Raw genomic sequence first — 9,978 nt, 5'->3', positions numbered from 1 at the left:
CTACAAATGTTTCAAACTTAGATCTATCACTGCCAACAACGTGTTATCTGTGTGTCATATTTTACCTTCAATTTGGGTGCTTTTATTATCATTCTTCTTTTCACTTTCTTGTTTACCTTCAAATTGGGTGCTTTTATTATCATTTTCGAGCTTCTTTTCACTTTCTTGATGCTTGACAACCATGATTGTAGTAACTTTTATAATTTTTATGCTTTCTTCATTATTATAAAATTTAGAGTATAATTTTTGGGAAATTAAATTAAATGCTAAAATACAATGCTTTTAAAGCCAAAATGCTCAATTTTGAAGGACTAAAGCAAAATACCCAAAATTCAAACTTTTTTCTCATGAGGTGGAAAATTTTTCTACAAAATTGTATTTGGGCATTTCATTTAATTTTTCAATTTCTTTAGCTCGTCAGTCATCCATTTTCCAAAAGCCACGTAGCTTCTCTTCTTTTATGCTATCTTTTCAGCTTTCTCTTTGTTTAATGTTAGGTAGATGGCACTTTCATCAAAGCAAAGGTGTCAATCCAGAGATTTTTGTAGAGCACTTTTTAATTTACTATTTTTTCTAATTCAAATATTAACATTCATTAAAGTTTATATAATTATATTAGTTAAATATATAATTACTATATTAAATAAGTCAAAATTTTATAAATATAATAGATATTTAAACCCAGATTTTCTCTTTAAAAATTTTAATACTCCACAAATTTTATTAATCTTTGAAATCAGTTTTTATGGGTCATATTTGTACTAAAAATTAAAATTAAAAAGAGTTTTTATCCTTTTATTTTATATAAGATTTTTGTTATCGTAATAATATTTTTTGTTCGAATTGATCTGTCGAAGTGAGCCTTGGGTTCAAAAAGAAAACCAATGCTCCGACTTTTATTCACCAAAAAAATAAAATAACGACAAAAGTAATAGTGTTTCACTTTCGCTTGTCTTATTTATCTTGAAATATAATTCATTCAAAATGATTATGTAAATTGTTTTATTTATTTAAGTTTTTAACGTAAGAAGCAAGAAAGATTTATAGTAGGAAAAAAAAAAGTAACGTTAATTACAAATGCAAGCAAGCCATGAATTACCTAGTTTTTATGCTTATATTGAATTAAACCAACCGACTCAAATTTTCTATCGATCCACTAATAATCATATATCCCAAAAGTTGGACATAGACGTCCATGACAGCTACTTGTCAACCCTTTCAACTTTCTTAAAAAAAACAAATAAAAAAGTTTTAGGTTTTCTCATAACCATATATTCGCCAGATAGGCCAAACGTATTATTTCCATACAAAATATGTTACATTTTTGAGATTTTTATTTCTTAATTTTAAAAAATTTTATTTATTTATTTATAAATAGTTAAACTTAACGAAGTTTTAACTTTTTAAAATTTCATCTCTTCCTCCCTTAAAATCTTTAAAATTAACTTTTTTTTTTTTAGCTCAAGATTTAAAAAATAATGTTTTTTTTTAGGGTTTAGTTTTTAAACTCTGATGTCATCACCAGTAACCTCTTTTTCCCAATGTATCATTTTTCTTCGACGATATTTTTTCTCTTATTTAAACCTCTGTTGATGTCGATTGAAATTAGGAAAACAATTATATTCATAAAAAAGACGAAAGTTGATTATGTATTATTTTATTTTTAATTTAAAATCATATAATTATTTAATAATACATATTAAATATATATTAATTTATATACTTAAAATAGATATACATAATCGTATTGAATTTAGAAAGCAGGGGCTAAGTGGGAATAAATTTGTTCATGCAAATATATGCTGCTTTGTCAAATCGTACAAGAAAGTTAATTTTATTCTTTACTTTTATGTAATCTATTCTTATACGCAGACTTAATTAAAAATTAATGTGGGTTAACCATAATCGAGTGGGTTTAAAAGAGTTATATGAAAAGTAGATCACGTGTATCATTGCTCAATTATTACTTAATACTAATTACCAGATGGCTTGGCTAATTGATGGGTAAGCAATTACAGGTAAATACAGTTGCCAAATGAGGGAGTCAAACAAAGGGACGGCACGCGGCATTCTACAGCTGAGCAACAACCAAACACCCATGATCTCCACTACATCTCAACATTCGCTAATAAATTATTCATTTTATTGTAGCATTAAACCACCGCGACGTTTTCTGTCAAAACAGAGATAGAAGGAAACCGCCCAGTACACCACCACTCTCCACTTCTACTCCACATTTCACTCTCAGTTTTCACCTCAAATACCCACTTCAGCATCTCCCTTTTGCTGCCTCTTTCATTCATCATGAAGCATTTCTATCGGCTTCCGTTATGCTTTTTATTGCTTTTGTTCTCAATGGCCTCCGTGAGCTCAGAGTATGTCAAGTACAAGAACTCGAAGCTGTCAGCGGCCGCTCGGGTTAAGGACTTGTTGAGTAGAATGACACTGGAAGAGAAGATTGGTCAGATGGTTCAGATTGATCGGACCGCTGCCACTGCCCAGATAATGAAACATTTCTCCATTGGTACGTAACTTCGATTTTTTTTTGGTTTTCTAATGAATTGTGGATGAGTTTTGATAGTTTATGGCAACTTTTCTTTTTTATGTCCAGGGAGTGTGTTGAGTGGTGGTGGAAGTACGCCGCTTCCTGAGGCGAGTGCTGAAGATTGGGTCAATATGGTTAATGATTTTCAGAAAGGATCTTTGGCTAGTCGTTTGGGAATCCCAATGATATATGGCATTGATGCCGTTCATGGCCACAACAATGTTTATAATGCTACTATTTTTCCTCAGAATATTGGCCTTGGAGCTACCAGGCAAGTATCTTTCTCTGTAAATTGAGCAAATTTTTTAGTGGGTTTGTTGAGGTGATGTTGTATGATGGTTGGATTATAGTTATAAAATTGCTGGTTGATGGAGAGAATTTGACTAGAAGATCCCTTAAAATGCAGGGATCCGGATTTGGTGAAGAGGATTGGGGCTGCAACTGCTCTTGAGACTAGAGCTACAGGGATTCCTTATGTTTTTGCGCCTTGCATTGCGGTAAAAGATATGCTACATATCGATTGTTTAATTTAGATGATTTTTATCGATGCATTGTTTGGTTGGATGTATGAAATATTTATATTATGTCACTTCTTTTTTATAGGTTTGTAGAGATCCAAGATGGGGTCGGTGTTATGAGAGCTATAGCGAGGATCATAAAGTTGTGGAAGCAATGACAGAGATTATACTTGGATTACAAGGAGATATTCCTTCTGATTATCGAAAAGGAGTTCCATATGTGGGTGGAAAGTAAGAACTCCATCAAAGTTAAACCTATACTTAGTAGGATACTATTTACTATTGGGATACATTTTACTAGGTATTAATGGTATATCTCATTCTAGCTTAGCAAATTGAGCTTTTACATTTCCTTGTTCTGCTGAGGTTATCCAAAGACAACAATTAACTGTTAAATGGTATACATCCCAATATTCAATGAAATGGTTAAAGTTAGTGCTTTTGTCCTCTCTCCCAAATCACTTTACAGTGCAATTTTCATTTGCCTCTTTGGTTATCTTTAGTTGCAATGAATATTTAGACTTCTCATTCTTAAAATGTTCATCCCAAGTAGAATTTTCTCAAAAGCTGAGACAAATATACTGTTGGGTGTTTTTAACTTACTAGCTTGCATGTTTTCTTTATTTCCTTAGCTTATTTTCAAATTTCTGACAGGGACAAGGTTGCGGCCTGTGCTAAGCACTTTGTGGGTGATGGTGGGACAACCAATGGCATCAATGAGAACAATACTGTGATTGATTTGCATGGGTTGCTGAGCATCCACATGCCTGGTTATTCTGATTCGATCATCAAGGGTGTTTCAACAATCATGGTTTCCTATTCTAGCTGGAATGGAGTAAAGATGCACGCAAACCATGAATTAGTTACTGGTTATCTGAAGAACACCCTTAAGTTTAAAGTAAGTTCACCCTCCTTTAACCATTCTTACAGCGATCACACAACTAAGATGTGGCTGCATTGTTTAAATATCAATTTGGCAGTCATGAATTTTCTTATTTCCTCCATGTTTTGAACATACCCCAATTTGTTTAAAAAATTTTCACCTATTCACGCGGTTGTTGTCCCTTGCTGCATATACTCTGACCATTGTAGTTGATATTTCCAGCCTTGTCTTTAAAATGTTGTAGCCTTTGGCTGATATACACAGTCGTTATTTCCTGATGTATAGTGCTTTATTTCATTCTAGTCCTACTTGATCTAATGTCTCTAGAATTTTATGAAAAAAGGTTAAATAGGATATCACTCATTTGCTCAATTTTTGTTTCTGAAATGTTATTAAGGACCTTATACTGGCGCGTTTGGCGCCCTTTTTAGTAACTGTATTATCTATGCAAGCTCAAGTAAAATATGACATGCTAACTGCATTAGATGTATTGAATGAATTTTCAGGGTTTTGTTATCTCAGACTGGGAGGGGATTGATAGAATCACTTCACCACCACATGCAAACTACACTTACTCTGTCCTAGCTGGGGTTCAAGCTGGGATTGACATGGTTAGTGGCTCACTTCATGGACTAATCTATCCAACGTTGAAATTGATGATAATTGTCCTGTACAGTCATATCAATATAAAGACTCAAACCCAGATGACAAGCAAATGAATTTAAAAGTTGCTCTTGTTTTACAGGTCATGCTCCCCTACAATCAGACTGAGTTCATTGATGATCTTACTGGTCTTGTCAAGAGCAATGTAATCTCAATGGATCGTATTAATGATGCTGTAGGGAGGATTTTGTTTGTCAAGTTCACCATGGGTCTCTTTGAGAACCCTTTGGCTGATCTCAGCCTTGTGAATGAGCTTGGTAGCCAGGTTATTTAACCTAACTATAAGCCAAGATTCCTTAGGTTTTTAAGTTGCAAGTTGATGAGAATAAATGTGTGAAATTGCATCGATTCTCTACTTAAGGCCTTATTACATATTAATTTGAAAATGTTTTGTTACTTAACCAGGCACATAGAGAATTGGCAAGGGAAGCTGTGAGGAAATCACTTGTATTGCTGAAGAATGGGAAAAATGAGAGCAATCCGGTTCTACCACTTCCCAAGAAAGCTTCAAAGATCCTAGTCGCTGGTAGCCATGCTGATAATTTGGGTTATCAATGTGGTGGGTGGACAATCAACTGGCAAGGATTTAGTGGCAACAACCTGACAAGGGGTATATCTTCCTTCACACTTCCACTCTTATGATTTATGTTCAGGACTTGTCTTTTGTTCTCTGACTAGGAATATGATGAGAGTTTTTTTCTTAACTTATCCCATTAAGGTTGTTTAGGCAGAATATTGTTGATGTTAATCCCACATAAAATGCATGCTTTAGTAGTGAACTGCATATTTTCATATTATTTTTCCTGCCTCTTGATTGGTTATTTTGAATGGCTGAAAAAAGGCATGGTTTAAAACTTACTCCATAAATCAGTATTGGCTAATCCTAGCAAGCTCATGAAAAGTCAGACCATTTCAATAGATGGTTTGTGTTAGCTTGTGTATACCAGACATGGATGACTTATACTAGTATGGCCTTTGCTCAAGCATTGTCTTGCTTTATATATGTCTTACCTGATGTGGTTTATACGTCATCTTTGTAAAAGACTCCTATATCCTTCATACATGTTTTCATGATCATAATAATTGCGGGGCATTACCGTAGCAATGATTTTGATGTTCTTTTCCATTTTTAGGGATCACCATCCTGAGTACCATAAAAGCTTCTGTACACCCAAGCACAGAAGTTGTCTACCGTGAGACTCCTGATTCTGAGTTTGTTAAGTCTGACAAATTTGATTATGCCATTGTTGCTGTTGGTGAGGCCCCTTATGCTGAGACTGCAGGGGACAGCATGAACCTCACAATGTTGGAATCTGGCCCAGATGTCATTAAAAATGTCTGCAGAGCTGTTAAGTGTGTGGTTATCATAATTTCTGGCAGACCTATAGTGATCGAACCATATGTTTCCTCAATTGATGCCTTAGTTGCAGCATGGTTACCAGGCACTGAAGGACAAGGTGTGACTGATGTTCTGTTTGGGGACTTTGGCTTTAGTGGAAAACTTCCAAGAACTTGGTTTAAAACAGTGGATCAACTTCCTATGAATGTTGGGGATCCCCACTATGACCCATTGTACCCTTTTGATTTTGGACTTAAAACTGAATCAGTTCCAAGCCTTGTTGCCAGGTAACCTTTCCTTCTACGGCAGGCTTTAACATTTATGTACACGAACATAAAATATCTGCATTTATTCACACAGACAATGCAAGTACATTGGTTTTTATATAACGTTAAAATAATAAGATTCATGAATTTTGAAAAGATTTTGAGTCCATGTACACTGTGATTCTTTATGATTTGATGCATAATTGTGACTATTCATTTCAAAAGTTGGGAAACTATAATATGTATTTGTTCAACACTAGAATAAATCTATTTGTGATGTATTTTTGGTGTGTAACACCATAGTTGGTTCACTTCTATCATCAATCAAACCATCCATGAACATTCAAGTTTTGCATCAGCAACTTGAATAATTATTAATATGCTTCTTCAACTTGATTACTCTTATATTACGTTAAGTGTTGCACTTTATACCTTAATGTTCAAATAAACTCTGACTGGAATTAAATCTGATGACTTGGTTGGCTGATGAAAGTGGTATATAGACTATCATCAAGAAGCATTTCTGCACTTGTAAGCTGCGAATTAATTTATCTTACTTTAGTCATATACTTGAGTGGGATTTCATTTCTTATTTTTGTAAACTCATATTCCAACAGTTCGGAGATTCTTTAGTTGGGACGATGATATATTGTTTCAATAAAGCATTTGCTATCAGTCCATATTGTGAGAAGAATGTTTTCAGTTTTGACTCATCAAATTTTTAGTGAACTGAGAAACTGCCTCATAAACATTTGGTTTCTTTCTTTTTTATATTATTTTTTAACCAGCTGGTAGCTGTACAGATACTTAATGAAGTGTTTGATGTTGTTGTCTACAGGTCAACCTCGGCTGGTGTGGACAAAAGACCATACGTAGTTCTCATCATTGTTTCTCTAATGATCGGTTCATATTTCACAGGTACATTTTCTTCCTGAATAACACCGTGGATCAAAATTTGCATACTTTTTATAATTTGATTGATATTAATGTCGACTAACTTTGATAGGTTGAATTCAACTTATTGAAGTTCTCAGCAGAAGGCCACAAAAGAAGTTACTGAATTTATGTCTATCTAGTTCTTGTAGTACTTTAGGGGCTCTCTTAGAGACTAGATATCTATTCAATTCTAGTAGCGTAGAAATTTTAGCTGCATTCTTGAGTGCTAAGCACAATTTTCCTATTTGATTTTGCTATGACACTAATTTTTAGTTGCCAGTAGGTTTAGATGCAATCATTGTTGAGCTTAGTGCTCTTGAGAACTGCAAGAAATTTTCTTTAGCCAAATCATTTATTGTCTTTCAAATGCATGCGTTGCACGGAAAAGCTCTGCCATTCTGCGCTCAATCTATCTAATTGTGCAAAACAGTTTTTATTTCAATTTTGTGTAGTTTGGATTTAAATATAAGAGTCTTTTAATCATTTATTGAGTTATTATCGACCTGGAAATTTTACGCAAACTTACCTACCAACATTATAGTGAATGCATAGATGTGGTATACAACTTCATAGTCATTTTTGTCAAGTTAACCTTGAGCAAAGTTTAGAAATCTCTCTTATAGGGGGTGTCTTTGTAATTTTATAAACTAGGTATCTCCACCTGTAATTGGTCAAACTTAAAGGGAGTTCAAAATTTTACGTCTATTATTATAGTCATTAGACAGAGACTTAAAGACAACTTACAATAGAATAAGAGCAGATGAATTATTTAGTAAGATTGGCGGTCCCATCAATAATTTGATTAACCTTATAAATATTACACCTTTTTTAATATATAATGTCACTTCTGTAACATAAAACTCATTAAATGTTACATTATCAAAAGCATAATGTCGACGGAGATACTAACTATAGGGGTTCAATGCTAGTTTTTGTACTTCAAGGGGTATATTGTACTTTATGGATATTTTAAGGGGTATGTTTTGAGATATTGAATTTCTTATCAGACATTGAATGGTACATTTTGGCAGCAAAGAAGAAATTCTTTGGTATGTCTTCTTGGTCAAAGGGATTTCCTTCATATTTTCTCCAGAGATGATGGTTAGAATTCAACACATTTTCTTCTCAACTTCATTCTAATCCTCATAGAATGGTGGTGGGTAAGATGATTATTTTCCCTTTATTTATTCTTTATAAATAAAAATTTTGCACTTTTATGTATAGATCGCATTCAAATATATTCTTTGGGGTAAAAAAATTGTATATTTGTACAATAAAAGAAAAATAATACATACATACATACATACATACATATATATGGATTGTTTAGTCTAAATTGAGGGTTTTCATGTATGCAATATTACTTCATTTTCATGGTAACTCTTGCTGCTTTTTGTGCAATACATGGAATATACTGTCAAACAATTTGAAGGTATTTATGTTAGTGCAATGCTATACTTATAACTTTTAGTATACAAATATATACACACATGATGTGTCATTATATGATTGGATATAATTTTATTTTTAATTTAAAATCATCTAATCATTTGATAACACATATCGAATACGTATTTATTTGTGTTCACAAAATAAATACATATAATTTTATTATTTATATTATGTAGAGTAACGTGATCGTATAGATGTTGAAGTTGGCTTGTAGCATATAAATGTCTCAAGGTATCGATGATAGAAAGAAGAGCCCCCATTGATAACCCCATTGTCACCATGGCACTTTGAGGTCTACCTATATATCTTTCATTGAATTGATACAAAATCTTGGGCCATTGTTTTGTTTAATATATTATAATAAAAATTATGTGAACTTAAAATGAGGATAAGCAGTTTTGAATTAAAGATAAAATAACTTTTAATTATATAATAACATACCAATTATAAATGGACATAACATTAGACAAAAGTCATTAAAATCCTGCATTTTGCACAATCCAAGGTCACCTTCATATTTAGCCTTGCAAATAAAGTACCAATTGAGTTTTTAGTTTTGCTTCAGTTGCCGACTAGAGGAAATTCCCCGTCAGTTTTTCCAACTCTTTAAGGATACTTTTGAGGGACTGGAAGAGCTACGAAACTATGAACTAGGATACTTGCTAAAACATGCTTGATAAGAACCAACCTCTGGATGGTCACTTACCCTTCCAACCAGAGTCTCTTTCTAACTGTGTCCAGCAATGGCAAAAGAATCTCATCTTCGAGGTTCCTTGGAAGAGCGGAACACAAGATAAGTCATTGGGAACCTACTCTTAGACATGCCTGTCAAACTACCTCCAGGATGGCAACTCGCAAACAGGAATTGGTGGGTGGTGACATCGTGCCTCCCAATCTCTAATCTAGGATCTATGGCTTCAATAAGGTTTGCCTCTTTTAGGTGTATCATTCCCCTTATTCGGGGCGTATCTAAAAAGTCGTCAGAATGGCTGCTCCGAGTTTGTTACCATCAATGGTGTAATGCAAGATTTATTTTTTTGAAAGCAATGTGTTTAAATGAATTTTAGTTAACTCCCTTATGATTAGTCAAGATATCTTAATAGCCCCTATTTTGGAAGTTTTGATGGACTTACGTATATTAATCATTTCAAATTTTAATTAAAGAGGGATATAAAAGGGTAGTTAATTAAATTAACCTTATTTTGAGGGTCTATAAATTTTAGACAATACTTTAGGGTTATATGGATATGATTAAGTATTCCAAATAACAACAGAACTATCTTCGTTCTTAACTTTATAACATTTATGAAAACTCTTAACACTCTTTACTATCTAACTCTCACTACCAACTCTCATTCATCTTTCTAGTATAGCAA

The 9,978-nt window shown here is 33.3% G+C and overlaps 1 protein-coding gene across 5 annotated transcripts; it reads left to right on the top strand.

Annotated features, from left to right (window-relative positions):
* The first annotated feature begins 2,097 nt into the window (after nucleotides 1–2,097).
* On the top strand, nucleotides 2,098–9,719 carry LOC123193186 (lysosomal beta glucosidase-like). 5 transcript variants are annotated; one of them, XR_006497012.1, is made up of 12 exons: nucleotides 2,103–2,524; nucleotides 2,612–2,816; nucleotides 2,952–3,042; nucleotides 3,149–3,294; nucleotides 3,718–3,961; nucleotides 4,453–4,557; nucleotides 4,692–4,874; nucleotides 5,015–5,219; nucleotides 5,743–6,235; nucleotides 7,053–7,132; nucleotides 8,182–8,310; nucleotides 9,168–9,719. XR_006497012.1 is itself a non-coding variant. In XM_044605988.1 (11 exons), exons 1-11 carry the CDS (start codon nucleotides 2,305–2,307, stop codon nucleotides 8,247–8,249), a joined length of 2,040 nt encoding a protein of 679 aa, XP_044461923.1. In that variant the 5' UTR covers nucleotides 2,103–2,304; the 3' UTR covers nucleotides 8,250–8,444. The 5 variants fall into 5 exon arrangements, 3 of the variants coding, with proteins under 3 accessions (XP_044461925.1, XP_044461923.1, XP_044461924.1); XR_006497013.1 differs by lacking the exon at nucleotides 9,168–9,719 and adding an exon at nucleotides 8,779–8,986; XM_044605988.1 differs by lacking the exon at nucleotides 9,168–9,719 and having other exon boundaries at nucleotides 8,182–8,444.
* Nucleotides 9,720–9,978: the final 259 nt, after the last annotated feature.

Source organism: Mangifera indica, chromosome 12, assembly GCF_011075055.1.
Source record: "Mangifera indica cultivar Alphonso chromosome 12, CATAS_Mindica_2.1, whole genome shotgun sequence".
Lineage (NCBI taxonomy): Eukaryota > Viridiplantae > Streptophyta > Magnoliopsida > Sapindales > Anacardiaceae > Mangifera > Mangifera indica.
This window is presented reverse-complemented; position numbering and strand designations above follow the sequence as displayed.